Here is a 22,102-nt window from a genome sequence, read left to right as displayed (position 1 = left end):
CGCGGACATCTGAATGGAGCTTTACAGGGGGGTAATCAATGACAGGGGGGTGATCAGGGAGTCTATATGGAGTGATCACCACAGTCATTGATCATGCCCCTGTAAGGCTTCATTCAGACTTCCGGATGTGTTTTGCGGATCCGATCCATCTATCAGTGCATCCGTAAAAATCATGCGGACATCTGAATGGAGCTTTACAGGGGGGTAATCACCACAGTCATTGATCATGCCCCTGTAAGGCTTCATTCAGACGTCCGGATGCGTTTTGCGGATCCGATCCATCTATCAGTGCATCCGTAAAAATCATGCGGACATCTGAATGGAGCTTTACAGGGGGGTGATCAGGGAGTCTATATGGGGTGATCACCACAGTCATTGATCATGCCCCTGTAAGGCTTCATTCAGACGTCCGGATGCGTTTTGCGGATCCGATCCATCTATCAGTGCATCCGTAAAAATCATGCGGACATCTGAATGGAGCTTTACAGGGGGGTGATCAGGGAGTCTATATGGGGTGATCACCACAGTCATTGATCATGCCCCTGTAAGGCTTCATTCAGACGTCCGGATGCGTTTTGCGGATCGGATCCATCTATCAGTGCATCCGTAAAAATCATGCGGACGTCTGAATGGAGCTTTACAGGGGGGTGATCAATGACAGGGGTGTAATCAATGACAGGGGGGTGATCAGGGAGTCTATATGGGGTGATCACCACAGTCATTGATCACGCCCCTGTAAGGCTTCATTCAGACGTCCGGATGCGTTTTGCGGATCCGATCCATCTATCAGTGGATCCGTAAAAATCATGCGGACGTCTGAATGGAGCTTTACAGGGGGGTAATCAATGACAGGGGGGTAATCAATGACAGGGGGGTAATCAGGGAGTCTATATGGGGTGATCAGGGGCTAATAAGGGGTTAATAAGTGACGGGGGGGGTGTAGTGTAGTGGTGCTTGGTGGGACTTTACTGAGCTACCTGTGTCCTCTGGTGGTCGATCCAAACAAAGGGGACCACCAGAGGACCAGGTAGCAGGTATATTAGACGCTGTTATCAAAACAGCGTCTAATATACCTGTTAGGGGTTAAAAAAAACACATCTCCAGCCTGCCAGCGAACGATCGCCGCTGGCAGGCTGGAGATCAACTCTCTTACCTTCCGTTCCTGTGAGCGCGCGCGCCTGTGTGCGCGCGTTCACAGGAAATCTCGGCTCACGCGAGATGACGCCTATTGGCGTTAGTGTGACCTGGGAGCGCCGCAGAAATGACGCCTTTCGGCGTTAGCGTGGCGGGAAGTGGTTAAGCTAGGGGGGCTGAGGTGGTTAAAGAGGATGTCTGTGATGAATCACTAAGGGTAAGGTCAGATGGACTGTCCACAAGCAGCAGATCAAGGACATGTGAAAAATTGCATTGTGCAACATGCCCCAGCACCTCCAGACTGGCCTTCCCCGAAGATAAGAAGATGACTCAATGACTCATACACAGAGATGATTTTGAGGGTCAATGCTCTTACACCTTTCATATTCATATGTTGTCATTTTGTTATTATAGTCAGTGCATTTCATTTTTGGTTTTCTGAAATCTTTTATTGAATTGTATTACATAAGCTAAAAATACAAAGAGGTAAATTGTAGTTTTGTGAATGACCTGGTTTACCACTGTTTATACCTCCTTGGGTGGAAGAACAGGTTTAGCAAAATTCTAACCACAGAGCATGATATTACTCAAGATCCCAAGGAACTGTCATATACTGAATTATTTCATACATATAATTTGAGTTGTTTAGTGTACCGAGATTTGTAGAAATGAAAGGGTTATTACAGTATCTATCTTCTATATATCTATTATCTATCTATCTATCTATGCTATGTTATGCCTGTAGGTACCACCCACATTAGCAAAAGACTGTAAAGTCCAATTTATGTACATGTTTACATTGTTCCTTTGCACTAGGGCTTCGCTGCTGAGGCGATCTGTGTCATGCAGAGGAGCCGTCTCTGGGACTGAACCCACATCACTTGGGAAATATGGCCTGTGCTATTTTACTGTACTCAGATAACAAATGCAATTAATGCAGCGTCCCACTAGTGTACGTGGGCACTGCAAAAGCTTGTTATGTCATATGCTGCATCATGCTGTATTTCATTCTTATGTGGAATCCATGTTACCAGGCTGTCAGGTGCATTTCACACATTCCACCACTAGATGGGGGTAGCACCACAGTATATATAGCACAGTTCAGGCCTAGTCAGGGAAGTTCGAGTTAGGTTTTGGAGGAAGAAGAAGATGGAGTGAGGAGCAAGGGGGAAGGAGAGATCCCCTCTCCTCTCAGCTCTCTCTTGGGCTCCACGGCCCAGAGGAGCCAATTTACATCTCAGTGACAAGCCAGGAAAATAGGCAGAGGTGAAGTCTGTATTCTACTGTCTACTCCTCCGGAGTGCCAAGTGGATTTTGCTAAGTTTATTGTGGAAAGACAAAAGGAAGGACAATAGCCATTATTCTAGGCTCTAGGCGCCTTTGTATGAAGGTGAAGGATTTATTAGCTTCCGGCAGCCTCACCGTTATTTTAAGGACAGATCAGATATCTGTTGCATCACTTGTGTGTGGAAGATAAAGACTTGAACTACCTCAACTGAGACTGAAGCAAGGCAAAGAGCTGAATATATTATGAGTACACAACTACCTACTATAGCCTGAGACATAACCACATGTACAGCCTGTTACTGGGATTCACCACATCCAACCTGCATGTTCATAAGAGACTGTTTTATAACTGGATGTAAACTGTTGTCAAGATCCTGGTTACAGTAAATTTCTTAGTTGGATTCAACCCTGCCTCATTCTTCTAACTCCATACTACAACCACTCTCATTATTTTGCACCACTAAGGTACTGGCGTCACGACATTACCTAATTCAGGGGCCCAGCCGCACAAGCACTCAGAAACCCAATCACCATCAAGGGCACCTCAATCACCACCTGGCCGGTGTCCCCTGTAATGGAGTGTGCCCCGGAGAATCCAGTGCTGTTCTCCTCTTCACTGCACTGCTGGCCCAGGGAGACATCTGCTAAACCATGAGCAACCGAGGAACTGTTGTAACCTTCGGCCCACCATGAACCTCACTCTGTTCTCCCCTGTGGACCGGCACATTGCATTGACATCTTGTTCTGTTTCAGCCTCTGAATGAAGATCCTGGACACTGCAGTTTTATGGACCAACCTCAGCTGTCTCTGGAAATACAGTCAAACCTATGGATAAAAGTTTTATCTGCATAAAAAGAAATAAAGGTAACGGCAGGGAAGGTATATTAAATATATATATATATATATATATATATATATATATATATACAGTGGATATAAAAAGTCTACACACCCCTGTTAAAATATTAGGTTTCTGTGATGTAAAAAAATGAGACAAAGATAAATCATTTCAGAACTTTTTCCACCTTTAATGTGACCTATAAACTGTACGACTCAATTGAAAAACAAACCGAAATCTTTTAGGTGCAGGGAAGAAAACAAAAAATAACTAAAATAATATGGTTGCATAAGTGTGCACACCCTCTTATAACTGGGGATGTAGCTGTGTTCAGAATTAAGCAATCACATTAAAAATCATGTTAAATAGGAGTCAGCATACACCTGCCATCATTTAAAGTGCCTCTGATTAACCCCAAATAAAGTTCAGCTGCTCTAGTTGGTCTTTCCTGAAATTTTCTTAGTCGCATCCCACAGCAAAAGCAATGGTCCACAGAGAGCTTCTAAAGCATCAGAGGGATCTCATTGTTAAAAGGTATCAGTCAGGAGAAGGGTACAAAAGAATTTCCCAGGCATTAGATATACCATGGAACACAGTGAAGACAGTCCTCATCAAGTGGAGAAAATATGGCCCAACAGTGACTGTACCAAGAACTGGACGTCCCTCCAAAATTTATGAAAAGACGAGAAGAAAACTGGTCTGGGAGGCGACCAAGAGGCCTACAGCAACATTAAAGGAGCTGCAGGAATATCTGTCAAGTACTGGCTGTGTGTTACATGTGACAACAATCTCCTGTATTCTTCATATGTCTGGGCTATGGGGTAGAGTAGCAAGACAAAAGCCTTTTCTTACGAAGAAAAACATCCAAGCCAGGCTACATTTTGCAAAAACACATCTGAAGTCTCCCAAAAGCATGTGGGAAAAGGTGTTATAGTCTGATGAAACCAAGGTTGAACCTTTTGGGCATAATTCCAAAAGATATGTTTGGCGCAAAAACAACACTGCACATCACCAAAAGAACACTATACCTACAGTGAAGCATGGTGGTGGCAGCATCATGCTTTGGGGCTGTTTTTCTTCAGCTGGAACTGGGGCCTTAGTTAAGCTAGAGGGAATTATGAACAGTTCCAAATACCAGTCAATATTGGCACAAAACCTTCAGGCTTCTGCTAGAAAGCTGAACATGAAGAGGAACTTCATCTTTCAGCATGACAACGACCCAAAGCATACATCCAAATCAACAAAGGAATGGCTTCACCAGAAGATTAAAGTTTTGGAATGGCCCAGCCAGAGCCCAGAACTGAATCCGATTGAAAATCTGTGGGCTGATATGAAGAGGGCTGTGCACAGGAGATGCCCTCACAATCTGACAGATTTGGAGTGTTTTTGCAAAGAAGAGTGGGCAAATCTTGCCAAGTCAAAATGTGCCATGCTGATAGACTCAGACTCATACCCAAAAAGACTGAGTGCTGTAATAAAATCAAAAGGTGCTTCAACAAAGTATTAGTTTAAGGGTGTGCACACTTATGCAACCATATTATTTTATTTTTATATTTTTTCTTCCCTCTACCTAACAGATTTCAGTTTGTTTTTCAATTGAGTTGTACAGTTTATAGGTCACATTAAAGGTGGAAAAAGTTCTGAAATGATTTATCTTTATCTCATTTTTTTACATCACAGAAACCAGATTTTTTAACAGGGGTGTGTAGACTTTTTATATCCACTGTATACAGTCAGGTCCATAAATATTGGGACCTCGACACAATTCTAACATTTTCGGCTCTATACACCACCACAATGGATTTGAAATGAAACAAACAAAATGTGCTTTAACTGCAGACTGTCAGCTTTAATTTGAGGGTATTTACATCCAAATCAGGTGAACGGTGCAGGAATCACAACAGTTTGCATATGTGCCTCCCACTTGTTAAGAGACCAAAAGTAATGGGACAGAATAATAATCATAAATCAAACTTTCACTTTTTAATACTTGGTTGCAAATCCTTTGCAGTCAATTACAGCCTGAAGTCTGGAATGCATAGACATCACCAGACGCTGGGTTTCCTCCCTGGTGATGCTCTGCCAGGCCTCTACTGCAACTGTCTTCAGTTCCTGCTTGTTCTTGGGGCATTTTCCCTTCAGTTTTGTCTTCAGCAAGTGAAATGCATGCTCAACCGGATTCAGGTCAGGTGATTGACTTGGCCATTACATAACATTCCACTTCTTTCCCTTAAAAAACTATTTGGTTTCTTTTGCAGTATGCTTTGTGTCATTGTCCATCTGCGCTGTGAAGCGCCGTCCAATGAGCTCTGAAGAGCATTTGGCTGAATATGAGAAGATAATATTGCCCGAAACACTTCAGAATTCATCCTGCTGCTTTTGTCAGCAGTCACATCATCAATAAATACAAGAGAACCAGTTCCATTGGCAGCCATACATGCCCACGCCATGACACTACCACCACCATGCTTCACTGATAAGGTGGTATGCTTAGGATCATGAGCAGTTGCTTTCCTTCTCCATACTCTTCTCTTCCCATCACTCTGGTACAAGTTGATATTGGTCTCATCTGTCCATAGGATGTTGTTCCAGAACTGTGAAGACTTTTTTTTTTAGATGTCGTTAGGCAAACTCTAATCTGGCCTTCCTGTTTTTGAGGCTAACCAATGGTTTACATCTTGTGGTGAACCCTCTGTATTCACTCCGGTGAAGTCTTCTCTTTATTGTTGACTTTGACACACATACACCTACCTCCTGGAGAGTGTTCTTGATCTGGCCAACTGTTGTGAAGGGAGTTTCGGTCATCCACCACAGTTGTTTTCCATGGTTTTCAGGGTCTTTTGGTTGTTATGACCAGAGGATGTGGATCCTCTGTGTCAGCTGATAGAGGACTGGGAATTAGTCCAATATTGCTGACTGCTGACTCTCAGAGTCAGGACCCTGGTGTCTTGGCCCACCTGTTACCTTGAATGCAGCTACCTGCAGTAGTGTGAACAGAGTCCAACAAAGGCAGAATAAAGGAACAGATGGTCTTTACTGGCAGACAGTATTCAAAAGTCACTTGACAGATACAGGCAATTCAAAGTTCAGAGCAATATAGCGTGCAGATATAAGCAGTCTCATAGGCAGTGCAGGGTCTGGATCCAGGCAGACTTACAGGAGGAGATGGGCAAATGCGTAGTCAGGCAGTGCAGGGTCTGGATCCAGGCAGACGCGTAGTCAGGCAGTGCAGATGTCTATAATCCAGGTGATCCAATAAACAGACAACAGGCAGATGCGTAGTCAAATGAAGCGGAGGTCAGAATCCAGGAAATCCAATAAACAGACACAGTGGGACGCTTCAGCGGGAGTCAAGAGGTACAACAACCACGCTTGGGCACTTTATGATGAGTGAAGCTGCCTTAAATACAAATAGTCCCATCTCCGGGTGGGGATGGTAATCAGGAACCAGCTGCCTACTCCTATAAGAAAGGGAGAGGTGCGCGCGCGCGTACTATAGCGCATCAGATGACACCTGGCAGAGAGGACGGATGCAGCGGTATGCTGGCGGGCACCTGCGTCTCCTACAAGGTAAGCCACTACTGGGACCCATAGTGCTGCGATGTGCAGACAGCGATCTGCCACCCTGCAGTGGAGACGCAGATCCCATACTGACATTGGTGTTGCTGAGCTCACCGGTGCGTTCCTTCTTTTTAAGAATGTTCCAAGCAGTTGTTTTGGCCACACCTAATGTTTTTGCTATCTCTCTGATGGGTTTGTTTTGTTTTTACAGCCTAATGATGGCTTGCTTCACTGATAGTGACAGCTCTTTGGATCTCATCTTGAGAGTTGACAGCAACAGATTCCAAATGCTAATAGCAGACTGGAAATGACCTCTGGACCTTTTATCTGCTTATTGTAATTGGGATAATGAGGTAATAACACACACCTGGCCATGGAACAGCTGAGAAGCCAATTGTCCCATTACTTTTGGTCCCTTAACAAGTGGGAGGCACATATGCAAACTGTTGTAATTCCTACACCGTTCACCTGATTTGGAGGTAAATACCCTCAAATTACAGCTGACAGTCTGCAGGTAAAGCACATCTTGTTCGTTTAATTTCAAATCCATTGTGGTGGTGTATAGAGCCAAAATGTTAGAATTGTACCGATGTCCCAATATCTATGGACCTGACTGTGTGTGTGTATATATATATATATATATATATATATCACACACACACACACACACACACACTATAAATAAGTATATAAATATCATAAATTACAAAGGTCTTATTACCTTATCAGTTTACCGATTTGTATACTCACCATTTTGACCCCCCCTTCGTTTCAGTCTGATCCTCTCCTCCACTGCAGCCATGTTGACATATTTTTGGCTGCAGCAATGACATGCCATTGGACCTCACGTGATCACAGGCCTCAGTGGCTTGGGGTACTTTCACACTAGCGTTATTCTTTTCCGGTATTGAAATCCAGTAAAGGGTCTCAATACCGGAAAAAAACGCTTCCGTTTTATCCTAATGCATTCTGAATGGAAAGCAATCCGTTCAGTATGCATCAGGATGTCTCCCGTTCCGTCCCTTGTACAGTATTTTTTCCGGCCAAAATTCTGGAACACTACCGCACTTGCCGGATCCGGCATTAATTTCCAAGTGCTCCGATTCTCCGGTCTGCGCATGTGCAGTTCTTTCTAGCTGTAAAAATATAAAGTACCGGATGATACCGGAAAGACAGATCCGGTACTTAAATGAATAAGTCTAACGGATCCGTATCCGGAAAAAAAAGATATCCGTCTGTATACGGATTTACGGATCCGGCAGGCAGTTCCGGCAACGGAACTGCCTGCCGGATTCTAAAAACGCTAGTGTGAAAGTACCTTTACAGTAAGGCAGCCGACCGCTGCAGCTATGAAGACAAACCCTGGCAAGGAGGAACAGAGCAGCAGCGCTGTAACGGATGCGGTTCTGAGTGTCAGTATAATTGTTTCTATTAATATTTAAATAAATAAATAACTCTGACAACTAAAAGCAGACAGAAACAGAAGTACGATGAAATTCCTTTAATCCATCATCCAATCATCCAGAAAGCCCAATAATCTGACACTTGTCTCCAGCACAGAACCAGAATATAATGGCTTCACAACCTCAGAAGAACGAGCAGAGAGAACTCAATCGGAAATTGCTTTTGATAAAACACACTTTCACAGTACAGATTTAAAGTGCCTCTGTCACCAGGATCAACCCTATACAACCAGGCATATATCACGGTAGGGTTGATGAAGCTGATTAAAAGGATACCTCTCTTTTCTCTGTAGGAACATGAATAATTTGAACTTGTATTAATATGCAAATGAGCTATTGATATACCAGGAGGCGGGCTTATGCAGTTTCAGCGTGCGATGCCCCTGGTGCTCCGTACTGGCGCCCCTTTCCTTCAAAACACATCCCTTCTCCCCCTAGATTGACAGCCCTAGACCAGAGGTGCATGCATGATAGTACTATTGAACATTGTGATATCATCGGTGGCAGTGTGCCATAGCAACATCATGTACTGCGGTCCTAATGCATGATGTTGCTACTGTACTTTGGTAAAGTATGTTTAAGGCTCCCCATTCTTATTGGTGGCGGTGGAGGATCAGGAGACAGGGTGGAGAGGGAGGCGAGAATACTCACCCTTCGATTCTCCCTGCAGCCAAGGTAATTTCTACGCAACCCCAGGGCTGGCGTACTTTTCCATCTCTGCGTTGAGTGGTGGAGTTGCGCCACAATATGCCCAACTTTCATGGAGATGAGCACTAAAATTCAGCTCGCTTGTGCCACATTTTTATGTGCATACTACTGTATTTAGACCAGTTTTAGTAAATTTGAACCCGTCATACAAGAAAACCACTGGAGGTCAGACTTAAACCAAGAAAGACAGACCAGATTTATTAAAGGGGTTATCCAATATCATAAACAGCCCCCATGTGCCGAGCCCCTCAGAGGTAATATACTTACCCCACTACCCGCGCCACTCCTTGTCCCCGCACCGTCGCTGCTGCTTCTCCCTGTACACAGATGAAAACATCCGGTGTTGGGGATGTGGGGACAGGGACGATCCTCCCTAGCGTTACCCGTGATGCTAGGGAGGCTCATCCCCGTCTGCCATTGGCTGCTCCCTCCGACACCGCATGTTTTCATCCGTGTACACGGAGCGGGGTAAGTATATTCCCTCTGAGGGGCCCAGCACATGGGGGGGCTGCTTATGATATTAGATAACCCTTTTAATGGATAATAAATGAGTGCAAATTGAAGATAGACTTTGCAAATACTCCTGTTTTGTTTTCTTTTTATTCCAAAAGCTTAGTAAATGTGCCCCTCTGTGCATTCTGACACATTTCTGTCGTAACCAGCAGTAGCTTTTTGGTAATCGGTGCTTTTCGGTAATACTGCAGCATTTCTGTGAGATCAAACCAGATGAGCCCTCGCTCCCCATGAGCATCAGCATGCCTTTGGCATCCATGACACTGAGGCTGTTTCACCCAGGGGCGCAGCTATAGGGGAAGCAGGGGTAGCTGCTGCTTTGGGACCCAAACTCAGAAGGGGTCCACCCAGGAGGAGCACTAAAAGATGTTACTGTCAATAGTATTATACAATGCATTATATACAGTGACATGACATACAGTATATATGTGTAGGAAATGGATGGAGCGGCTGCCGGACCTCGCTTAAGAGAGCAATCTTGACTAGCCACAGGAGTGAGGGTTGCATGGGAGGAGGGGGTTGCGAAGAATTTGCTGGGGAAGAGGGGCCCCATCAAAAGTTTTCTGTGGGGCCCCTGTCATTTCTAGTTACGCCACTGGTTTCACCAGTCATCCTTCCACGTACCACTTTTGGGAGATACACACCACAAGACTTGCATCTTGGAGATGCTCAAATCCAGTCATCTAGACATCACAATTTGGCCCTTGTCCAAATCACTCAGATCCTCACGCTTGCCTATTTTTCCTGCTTCTAACATCAGCTTGAAGACCTGATTGTTCACCTGCTGCTGAATATCTCCCATCCCTGACACGGGCCACTGTAATGAGATAAAGTTATTCACTTCACCCGTCACCTGTGGTTGCAGTAGTGTGTCCAGTTACCGCATGGCAAAATCACATGCTTTTGTAGTGTGGTTTATGGCCACAAAAGCTGCATTACAAAGCCATGCCAAGTGCAATGACGGCACTGATTTGTGTATATGCATGCAGTTATTGAAGGGGATTTCAACTTACCCAATATACATATACAGTATGAGAAAATATATTGTCTTCTGAAGAGGCTCAGGTGATGTGGGAATTATTTTTTTTTAAGTTTCCTTTGTATTTTTCTTTACTATTGGTTCTCCCTATTATTTTAGTCTGCAATAGGAATGCATAATTCTACATCATCAGTCTCTGGGCTGGATGGGGTGTACTGGAGTCTCTGAATGCTTTGGCTTGAAAGGCATCTCTTCCTTTTAAGCAGATACCATAAAGACATGGTGATCAGCATTGTTGATAACACAGCAATTGGTATAATGAAGTGTTTTCTTGCTACAAAGAAAAAACAGGATTGTTAAATAAATAAAATAAATAAATATAATAATACAAATAATACAAACTAATTGCGCGAGTTTCCTCCCACACTCTAAAGACATACTGATAGGGAACTTAGATTGTGAGCCCCATTGGGGACAGCGTGATGCTAATGGCTGTAAAGTGCTGCTGAATACAGTAGTGCTATATAAGTGCACATATAAATTAATAATGCAAAGCAGGAAGGTACTGTGTCAGGATTCTGCTGTTCTTCTATTAACTGACCACTAGTGGCTGCTGTTTCACCCACTGAAGAATTTGTGTTGCACTTTCACTCCTCACCACTAGAGGCTGCAGTTGTGCTCTTAGACCTGCCCTTTGGCCCCTCACACGGTCAGTATTTGGTCAGGTTTTTTTAAATCAGTATTTCATTATTATTTGTTAAGTCAAAATCAGGAGTGGGTCCAAATCCCCAAAAAATACAAAATTGTTCAATTATAATATTTGTTTGTAGGTTCCACTCTTGGTTTAGGCTTATGAACACAACCAAATATTATCCATGTGAACAGGGCCTTACCAAGAAAGTCAATGTTGTGTCTTAAGGAAGCCATCTTGCTTCCTGTTTGTTTGTACTTTAGATCCCGTAAAAATTCAAAGACTGCATGAATATTGTGACGACCTCTCATGTCTAGCTTCAGTCTCATGCCCTCTATAACAAAGATGAAACCGGTCCTCCATTATGGTGTTGGGTTTCACCACTCAGTACAGAAGGGATTGGTGTTTGTTTACCCTTCAGCCCTTCTTGGAACAATAACCATGTTTGTACACATCCTTAAACCTGGGATGGAGCTATAGGGGGTCCAGAGATAGCAGTAGCACCCGGGTCCTGGTGTCTGAGAAGGATCAGAGACCCTTCACCACATAACAAGACACCAGGAGTATAGTAAATGGCCCATGGTAGGTGGGGGCCTTGTTACGGTTTTTGGTTGGCGGACAGGAGTTTTTAAATCATGGCTACCATCAGTGGTTCCTCTTCGTAGGCAGCAATGTAAATGTAGACTCACCTGTGTAGATTCCCGTGGCAAAAATGGAAACCGAATAACCTGGGGAATACACAGAAATATATTTAAAAACGCGTAGAACATAATCATTGTATGCAATAAAACTATTTTGTAGCCGGGTTTTCTAATTGATGGCCTATTCTGAACTTTGCGTATCCATTCCTGAAGTTTTACAAGATCTCTGCTTGCGGTCACTCTCTGGAAAGCATCCTTGTTTACTTCTTATTCTGATAGAAGTTATGAGTGAATTGCTAGCAATTGTAGTGAAGGTCCAGATGGGTGTTACTAGCTGGGGGAGGGGGTGTCCCTGCATGATCTGACATGATCCACTCAGTGTTGCCAATGTCAGTTTGTGCCCTCCACCAGTGATGGCCAATTTGCTGTGTTCGCCCGCGAACACATGCGGGCTGCCATCTTAACTCACAAGTCCGGCGAGGAACAGGTAAGCCGTTTACCTGTGCCTGTGCCGCGAGCCGGTCTGAAACAATTGCGGTCAGCGGGAGCAGGCAGTTCTGAGAACAGCCGCCTGGGGGCCTTCATCGGGCTGTTATCAGAACTGCCTGCTCCCGCTGACCGCATTTGTTTCAGACCGGCTCGAAGGACAGACACATGTAAGGGCTTACCTGTTCCTCGCCGGACTTGTGAGTTAAGATGGCAGCCCGCATGTGTTCGCGGGCGAACACGGCGAACCGGCCATCACTGCCCTCCACCCCTAAGGCTAGGTCTACACGACGACATGACAGATAGGGCACAACTACACTGCAACATTTTGTCGCACGACAATATTTATAATGATAGTCTATGGTGTCGCACTGCGACGCGACAGTCGCAGAAAAATCCATTTTGAATGTTGCAGTGCGACACCATAGACTATCATTATAAATATTGTCGTCGTGTAGACCTAGCCTAAACTTGTAACAACCAGATGGATCTTTATTATAGACGGCTAGCAATTCACTCATACGGTATCTTCCAGCAGGAATAATAAAGGAATAATACAACACCGAGTCATTAGAGTAGATGCTACAGAACGGTCATTACATGGCTGCCTGGCGTGGGTTGTGACTTTTTTGCGACTTTTGCAAAAGTCGCACGTAGTCAATGAGCCATAATCCAAGTCTAATCTCACTCATTTTTACATGGACCACTGTGAAAAGTGGCGAGGGTCACGTAATGTCGCAGTTGCCATGACTTGTGACTTTTTTACGTGACAGAACTGACATATCTGATTTCATAAATGACTCCCTAAACGAGCCGGCAACCAAATATTCTCTAAGGATATATGAAGGCACCACAAAGATGGCAGCAACTACACTGTGCACAAGAGTAGACGTCTTCCCCTAGGTATGAATAAAAATCACAGATCAGGACTCACAATGGCATCTCCCATATGCTAACAGTTTGGAAGCCATCTTCCCCCTGTCTGGCTATACGAGTGTCAGTATACAAAGTGTCTCACCCAAAATGGCGGCTCCCTGCTGGGAGGTAAAGAGGAGCCTTTTTGCACACTGGGAATGGAAAGACATAGGGCCAGATTTATCATGACTGACAGCTCACTCCACTTTCACATATGGCTAAAGTCAGTTTTAGCCAAGTCAGATTTATGATCGGCCCTTTAAGACTGTAATAAATGTGGTTTGACGGTAGCAGTTTATCCGTCAGTAAGCATCTTTACAAAAGTCGCACATCTTTACGAAAAAGTCACACGTTTTTATGAAAAAGCTGCATGTTCTATTAAAAAGTCTCATAAGATAAGCATGGTCCTCACTGGAGTGAAATTGCGACTTTTTTGCGACTTTTTAAATAGTCCCAATAGTAAATCTGTCTAGAGATTCATTTACATAAGAAAACACGTTCACTTTCAGAAAACTGGCGAGCATAGTGCAGAGCAGAAAAAAATCGCAAATTTGTGCGCAGTTTTAGCGTTTGGGACTTTTTTTGGGACTTTTTCACTCCATTATTCTGACCTGAGCTAATGATAAATCTGGCCCATACTGTATTTTGGAAGCTCTATAGCTGAGAAGACCATAGTAAATAGATATATATCCCTGAGGATGAAGCTGCTAGTAGGAAGAAGGGGCCTGTGCATGTGAGGGACAGCAGCACTGCAAACTCCCAACATCATCAGTGCACATGGGATACCACCGCCTGATTGATACTTATCAGCAACAGCCTTTCCAGCACACAGCTTTCCGGAGTGCAGATCTCACATCTAGAGTGTTTCAGCCATGTGGAATCAACAACGGAAAATGAGGTACAAGCCGCAAAACTCTCTCTTCAGGACCACAATGTCACATCTACATGTCTCCAGCTCTGAGGGGACGATGTGGACAGGTCAGTCTACCTTTAGGTTCGGGGTACGCAGTGACGTGTTTTGCACAACAGAAAATGTTTGAAAAGTTGCATTATCAAAAACACTTGTGGGAGTTGTCTGCAGCTTGCAGTTAGGGTTCATGCGCATGACCGTTGTTTTAGTCCGCATCTGATTCGCATCTTTTGCAGGTCGGCTGTGGACCCATCCACTTCAGTGGGGCCGCAAAAGATGCAAACAGCCCACCGTGTTCTGTCCGCATCCGTAGTTTCGTTCCGCGTCCCAGCAAAACATAGAGCATGTCCTATTCTTGTCCGTATTACGGACAAGGATAGGACGGTTCTATTAACGACCGCAAAATGCAGAACGCACATGGCGGGTATCTGTGTTTTGCAGATCCGTGAAACAGGCTACAGTCTTGTGCGCAAGTCCTTACACGACTACTTGGGAGCTGTGATTTGTCTGTAAAAACAGCCGAATTTTGGAAAAGCCGCAGACGACCTGCATTGTGGTCTGATTACAAAGTCCTGCGCCTCCAAATATCTAACAGTGTTGGATTTTATGTGATTGCGTCTTGCACGCCGTTGCAATCCCATTCACAATCATGAGATGCGTCATACACATGTGTAACCCCAGGCTTATTTAGAGATAACAGCGCCAATGTATAGCTGGCCACGTGCCACGTCGGATCCTGCACACGTGTGGGTGTTTCCTCTCTGTGGAGTATAGCAGTGTGCACAGTACCTTATTTAAGATTTGTATATAGGCATTTGATAGTGCTGATTAGGCATGAGCGAATTTCATATTTTGTAGTTCGTGTTGTGGTATTTACTGGATTGCGTTATGGATTCTGATACCACAGACAACTTGATCGTATGTGTATATGTGTATATATATATATATATATATTATTTTTTTTGTAATTGCTTATTCAGTCTTTACAGGTGTAACACCCTGGGGGTCATTTACAAATTAAGCTTTTTGGTGTTAAAAAAAAGAAAAGTTGCAAGAGCTGAGTTTGACACCAGGGAGTGTCAGGGGTCGGATCAGCAGCCCAGGCAAACTTACTATCTAGAGTTGAGCAAAGGGAGCTTCGGGGGCTTAATCTGCAGTCGCTTCGGAATAATACTGTACGGAGATTTGTCTCTGTACCGTGTTAAAATGTATGGGGTCCGATGAGCCGAAGTAAGTTATTCACGAAGTTGCGCGTGACTTCGTTGAATAACTTCTGTAGTTGACTTTTAAAGTGGATAACCCCTTTAAAACTTGGAATTGAAGCAGAGTTCGGTCTCGACTAGTACCTCGGAACCGAAGCCGAGTTTGGTTTCAAATTTTAAAGTGGTTTTCCCTTTTAAAAAATTAACTACCAAAGTTATTCAACTTTGTAAATAACTTACTTATTGACCAATTTAGGGCTCATGCAGACGAACGTGTGCCGCCCGTTCCGTGCATTGATGACCGCAATGCACGGCCACCATCCGTGTGGCCTACGCTGGCGGATGCAGACCCATTCATCTTGAATAGGTCCGTGATCCGTCCGCACTGCAAAAAAATAGAATATGTTCTAATTTTTTTTGCTGTGCGGAGGCACGGACAGAAAAGCACAGAAGCACTACAATCCGCCATCCCGCACCGCACCTTTCCGGATTGCGGACCCATTTAAGTGAATGGTTCCGCATGCTTGATTCGGTGCACAAACAGCTGGTGCCCATATATTGCGGACCCCCTGTTTGCGGGCTGCAATATGGGCGCCGGGCCGACAACTGTTGTCTGCACGAGCCCTTATGGTCAGTAAAAGATTTCCGTATGCAGCATTTTGTATCAAAATAAGTGGAAGATAAACTAAGCCAGAGCAAATGGTGAACTGAATGGGGTCCAGCACGACTCCTAAGTTGGTGCAACTCCAGAATTGCCAAAAAGCCAGCACTTGTTGCAATTCTGTTGTTTGGCACCTATTTCAATAGTTTTACTTGGGACTGCTTTCAACACTTTTCCTGCCCAGTCAGGTTTGTTGGAAGTACTTGAGTTGTCCCCTTTATTAGATCAGTCGTTTTTTTTGATGTGTGGTTATTATCGTACCTGTCGTTGGAAGGCACAGCGCCCCCTGCAGTTCTGTATCGCAGTCTTCAGCTCTCCAGTACCCACTAGTGTCAGTGTACACACAGTTTCCATCGGATGGCGACTCTTCATCCGCCCATGATGTGAACTGAGACGTAACGCCATCTATCCGCTTAAAATCGTCATTACTCTGTTGATAAAACAGATTTCACTTTACTCCTGAGCTGAATAAATAGGAAAAGTATAATGATACCTCTAATCTGTGTTTAGAAGACCTCCATAAAGGATTCCAGCTGGCTGACCCCTGTCCATATGCCCTATTGGATCCTATAGATATCTTGAAAAGGGAGGGGGGGGGGGGGGGGGCGCCCTTAAAATTCACCTGGAAAAAACACCTGAGAATAAAACGCAATGTAGAATTCCTTTAGAAATATTGAGACACGTATTTCCCAATCCATAGGCCATGTAAACCTACTTTAAAGGGGTATTCTGGTTATATTAAGTTATCCCCTATAGGTGAGGGCCCTACTGCTGGCACCGATCACAAGAACGGGGTCCAGTGCCCCGTGAATTCCCCCCAAAATGAACGGAGAGGCCAGTTGGGCATACCTGAGTGGCTGCTCTGTTCACTCACAGATGATGTCAGGGAAGAGAAGGATTGGACATGTCTAGTATACTTTTTAGCTTGGATTTGGCATAGTCTGTTGTGCCAAATTTAAAAAAATGATTGCACAGTAATAATAATTTTGGCGCCAGTGCAATGTAGTTGCACCCGTTTCCTTGCAAGTAGGATTGCAGGTTGTGTGGCGTGGCTTCACAACTTTTTATGGTAACCACATCCTCTTATGTACAACAAATCTGAACATGATGCTGCAAGGTCAGAGGTCAAAATGTGGCCCAAAATGTTGCACAATAGGTCACGTGTGACATTTTGACTGTGGCGCATCTGGTTTCATAAATGTCCCCACTAAATATTTTTACCGGATCCTTTTGTTTCTCAGGAGATAAACTGTCTGTGGATTTCTCCTCTCTCCCCAATGACAACACATGCATGCTTGGCCGAACCGAACGTGTATGTCGGTGCCTGGAGAAAGCGCTGGTGTTTGGACAATTGCTCAGCCGACAGCTATGGAATGTGTATGGCTGGCTTTATATTAGCAGAGCAGTAGAGGCTGGATGTAGGAAGTAGTGTAGTTCTGCACAAGCTTTAGGTTGCCCGCATACAGCGTGGATTCGGTGTGCGTTTTTTTTTCTACGCAGATCTTGTGCATGAGATCAGCCAAATCTCATCTACACTTTGCTTTTATTCTTAGTTGTGGAAATTGATCTGCTGCGTGGATTTTGAAATCTGCAGCATGTCCATTATTCCGTTCACTTTTTTTAACGGAAGGGTGAGATCTGTTGAAAATCCACACCAAAAACCCCTTAAAAAACGTTGCAAAATATACAAAAGGCAATACATAGTGTGGATTTATGTGTGTTTTTTGTGCAGATTTTCTGCTCCTAAGGCCTCATGCACACGACCGTTGTTGTGTTCCGTGTCCGTTGTTCCGTGATTTTCTGCGAACCCATTGACTTTCAATGGGTCCATTGAAAACTCGGATAATGCACCGTTTGTCATCCGCGTCCGTGATCCGTGTTTCCAGTCCGTCAAAAAAATAGGACCTGTCCTATTTTTTTAACGGACAACGGTTCGCGGACCCATTCAAGTCAATGGGTCCGTGAAAAAACACGGAGGCACACAAGATTGTCATCCGCGTCCGTTTTTTTTCCTATCATTTGCAAGGCAAACTTGACTTAGATTTTTTTTTCACTTTCCTTCATGTCTGGTGATCCTCTGAAAATCAAGGAAGACACACGGAAACAAAAACGGAAACGGATCACGGAACAGAACCCCGTTTTGCAGACCGTGAAAAAATACTGTTGTGTGCATGAGGCCTAATTCTGCATCTTGTGCAGGTCCCTTATATGCCATTCAGAGTCTGTGGACAGCCGGGTGACAATGTGCACAGCAATAGTGATGAGCGGGGCTATATTCGAATTCGCTAAATTTGACGAAGATTTTGTAGAATAATTGTCATATTCGCGAATATTAGAAAAAAACTAGTGAGTTATGAACAGTGCCCTCTCTATTGGTTGCATAGTCTTATGACAAGACTATTCTCTGTTGTGAGATTGTGAAAATTCGGATCCGATGGTATAATCTAACCCCGAGGCGTTCCCATGGTGACGGGGATGCTCCATGCGCACGGCAACGGGCACTGACTGGAGCGGGCTGAAATCCTAACGAGCCGTAAGCAGGGAGGAATCGTGTACTGTTCACTTCAGATGGATGATGAAAAATGCTGAATATTCTAAAAAACTAATATATATAGCACTATATTCGATATAGTGCTATATATTCGTTTTTAGGATATTTGTCATTTTTTTTTCCATCTGAAGTCATGATTCCTCCCTGCTTAAGTTGCTTGTGGCCCAATGACTCATGTCGAATATTCGAAAAACTATTATATAGCGCTATATTTGAAATATTTGAGAATTCTCGAAGTGCCAATATTCGCGCTAAACACTACACAGCAATGACCGCTGCACACAATGTAAAATAGACTTCTCTGTTTATACTTGCAGCGAACAGACATCGATGTCCACTTTTACTTACATCAGCGCTGTAGGATCCAATCCAATGAGGATATCCCAAGCGATGGACAAGGATGGTCACAAAGGCTTGGTGATACTGGTCAGTAATGCCAGCTAAGTTACCCCCATATTCTTGGCACTCAGCGGAGGCATCGTACCAGGACATATTGCCAGATATTATTCTGTATGTTTTATCTCCGTACTCCATGGTCTCTGATACTGGGAACATATCAGAGCTGCTAATGGCAAGGTCGGAAATGTCTGCAGGAGAAAAAGGAAAGGAACTCGTGTAAGTCCATCCCTTGTCATTTTGTACACCACCCTGTTGTTTCCCTTAGCTCTCTTTCACACGACCGTTTTTTTTTTTTGTTTGTTTACGGGCCGTTTTTTGCGTTCCGTATTCGGAACCATTCAAGTCAATGGGTCCGCAAAAAAACGGAACACATACGGAAATGCATCCGTATGTCTTTCGTATCCGTTCTGTTTTTGCGGAACCATCTATTGAAAATTTTATGCCCAGCCCAATTTTTTCTATGTAATTACTGTATACTGTATATGCCATACGGAAAAACGAAACCGAAATAGAAACACAATGGAAATAAAAAAAACGGAACAACGGATTCGTGAAAAACGGACCGCAAAACACTGAAAAAGCCATACAGTTGTGTAAAAGAGGCCTTATAAAGAGAATTATAATATTATGGAAAGTATATCAGATGAGGCTGAATTTACACCAGCTGTGAGATAAACCTGTATGGCTACATTTGTTAAAACTAGCGTTTTACTCACCAGGGAATCTGTTACCATGTACCTCTGCACAAAACCAGCCGACATGGTAGATGTGCGCTTGTCAGCTGATTCTACTGCTGTTAGTCCCATCTCAATCAGTGACCGCAATGTGGAGACATTAGCTTTTTAATAATATACAAATCGGCCCCTTGGTGCAACGTGGGCATTGCCATTGCAACCTTGTTGCACCCAGAGGCTCCGCTCACTCTCTTGCCATGCTCCACCACTTTGACTGACCGGGCCAGACAGGGAAGATGTAATCACGCCTGGCCCTGACGTTTCCTGAAGTCTCGCTGTAGTGTTCAGAGTGGTACAGTACAGAAGCGCCCCGTACTGTGCTGCTCCTGCGCCGAACACTGAAGCAAATGACTTTGGGAGATTTGGGCCTCTGGGTGCAATGAGATGCAAAGGCGATGCCCGCGCTGCTCCAAGGTGCTAATTTGCGTATTATTAAAAAGCTAATTTCTCCACATTGCGACTACTCATTGAGATGGGACCAACAGCATTAGATTCGGTTTTATGGCGAGGTATATGGTGACAGATTCTCTTTAATCTATCCCCCACTGGTGTCCGATGCACCACAATTATTAGGACTTACATCTCTTTACAACTTTGGTGCATCTGTGCGGGCTCATGCCCCAGAACTGAGATCTAACCCAGAAAAGGAGCTGATGTAGATTTCGGGTATAATCTGTGCTCATTTTCTGGCAGAGATAATAATAAATGTGCTGGGGGCGGCAATGCCTGGTCCCACACCGGCCACTTTTTGGAAAAGCAAAGAACCAGGCTAAAATCACCCAAAAAGTCACTGCGTTTTGCACGATTAGGAAATGCGCCAAACTTTGCAACCTTGTGACACCAGTTTTTTGGAGTAAAGGGGTTAATAAACGTACCCCTCAGTATCTATCCTTGGAAAATCTCTGTGTCTAGCTTCCCCATAGACTTTTAGCCCATCAGGATATATTTCCTCATACAGATTATAAATCCAGCTGTATGCAGAGAGTCGTTGGCAGACATATACAACAATGCCCTCATAACAGATGATCGCTTGGCTGCTAGGACCTCAACAATTCTCAGAATAAGGGCTCGTTCACACGAACGTCTGCTGCCCGTTGCCGTATTGCGGCCCGCATTTGCGGATCCGCAATACACGGACATCGTTCCGTGTGCATTACGGATGCGGACCCATTCACTTTAATGGGTCCGCAAATCCGGAGATGTGGAGCGGAAGAACGGAACACTACGGAAGCACTACGTTCTGTGCCTCCTGCCTGTGCCTCCGCACCGCAGAAAGAGCATGCTCTACCTTTTTGCGGAACAGACGGATTGCGGACCCATTTAAGTGAATGGGTCCACGATCCCCATGCGGCTGGGCCATGGTCAGTGCCGGTGCATTGCGGACCGCAATTTGCGGTCCACAGCACGGGCACGGGCTTCACACGGTCGTGTGAACAAGCCCTAAAGACTCGGTCACTGAATTTTCCTGCACACTGATATTCACAGCCACCTCTTCCCTTAGTTTTAGGACTCATGCACATGAATGTATTTTCTTTCCGTGTCCGTTCAGTTTTGTTTTTTGCAGACCGTATACGGAAGCATTGATTTCAATGAGTCTGCAAAAAATGGAAGTTACTCCGTGTGCATTCCGTTTCCGTATTTTCATTCTGCAAAAAGATAGAACATGTCCTATTATTGTCCACATTACAGACAAGGGTAGGACTGTTCTATTAGGGGCCAGCTGTTCCGTTCCACAAAATACGAAATGTACACAGACTTCATCCTTGTTTTTTTTGGCGGATAAGTTTTTTGACAACCGCAAATACATACGGTCGTGTACATGAGCCCTTAGGGGACGGTTGAGATCCTGGATACTGGAAACGGTACCGATCAGAATATTATGGCAAAATTTTTTATTAAGGTTCCTTTGTTTTATATCTTATATCCTCAGAAATCATTATAGTATAATAACAATGTACAAATTATTCTTCAAATAGCCTTTGCAGCCCAGCAATATGTACTGGTCTGTCGCTATAAATCCCTCATTACTCCTCATTATTGATTACTCGTGGTATATTACCCAGTTCTTTCTCGCAGATAAATCCATAGCCTTTAGGGCTGCACTTTTCAAGATACCATTTTCCAGTTGGGTGAACGTTCTGATTTGCTGATATCAGAGCACATAGCCGGTCTTGGTCATTTACATCCTTCTATAAAAAAAAATATGCACAATTTGCCAAGTAATCGGCTACATAATGACAAAAACAAATGAGCATAGAATCATATGCCGAAAAAAATAAAAAGGCGACATATTCTATGACAAGTACATAGTGCAAACTGAAGCAATGAATAACATTGAGTCTACTGGTCATAAAGGGGTTGTTCATCTTCAGGGGATCTTTCGGCAAACTGCCACCCCCCCCCCTCCTTCCTTGACGTGGCTGTAACTA

At 44.2% G+C, this 22,102-nt stretch overlaps 1 protein-coding gene across 2 annotated transcripts in view; it reads right to left on the bottom strand.

Annotated features, from left to right (window-relative positions):
- The window catches only part of PLA2R1 (phospholipase A2 receptor 1), a 101,258-nt gene that overhangs the window by 8,863 nt on the left and 70,293 nt on the right, over nucleotides 1-22,102 (bottom strand). For both annotated transcript variants that reach the window (XM_040440197.1, XM_040440198.1), the window contains exons 21-26: nucleotides 21,733-21,862; nucleotides 18,889-19,127; nucleotides 16,251-16,419; nucleotides 11,864-11,902; nucleotides 9,450-10,817; nucleotides 1,267-1,268 (exon numbers count right to left, since the gene is read on the bottom strand). In XM_040440197.1, coding sequence (XP_040296131.1) covers nucleotides 10,639-10,817; nucleotides 11,864-11,902; nucleotides 16,251-16,419; nucleotides 18,889-19,127; nucleotides 21,733-21,862 — 756 coding nt within the window. In that variant the 3' untranslated portion in view covers nucleotides 1,267-1,268; nucleotides 9,450-10,638. The remainder of the gene's footprint in view (nucleotides 1-1,266; nucleotides 1,269-9,449; nucleotides 10,818-11,863; nucleotides 11,903-16,250; nucleotides 16,420-18,888; nucleotides 19,128-21,732; nucleotides 21,863-22,102) is intronic.

Source organism: Bufo bufo, chromosome 7, assembly GCF_905171765.1.
Source record: "Bufo bufo chromosome 7, aBufBuf1.1, whole genome shotgun sequence".
Classification (NCBI taxonomy): Eukaryota; Metazoa; Chordata; class Amphibia; order Anura; family Bufonidae; genus Bufo; species Bufo bufo.
Note: the sequence above shows the minus strand (reverse complement) of the source record. Positions and strands in the feature narration are given on the sequence as shown.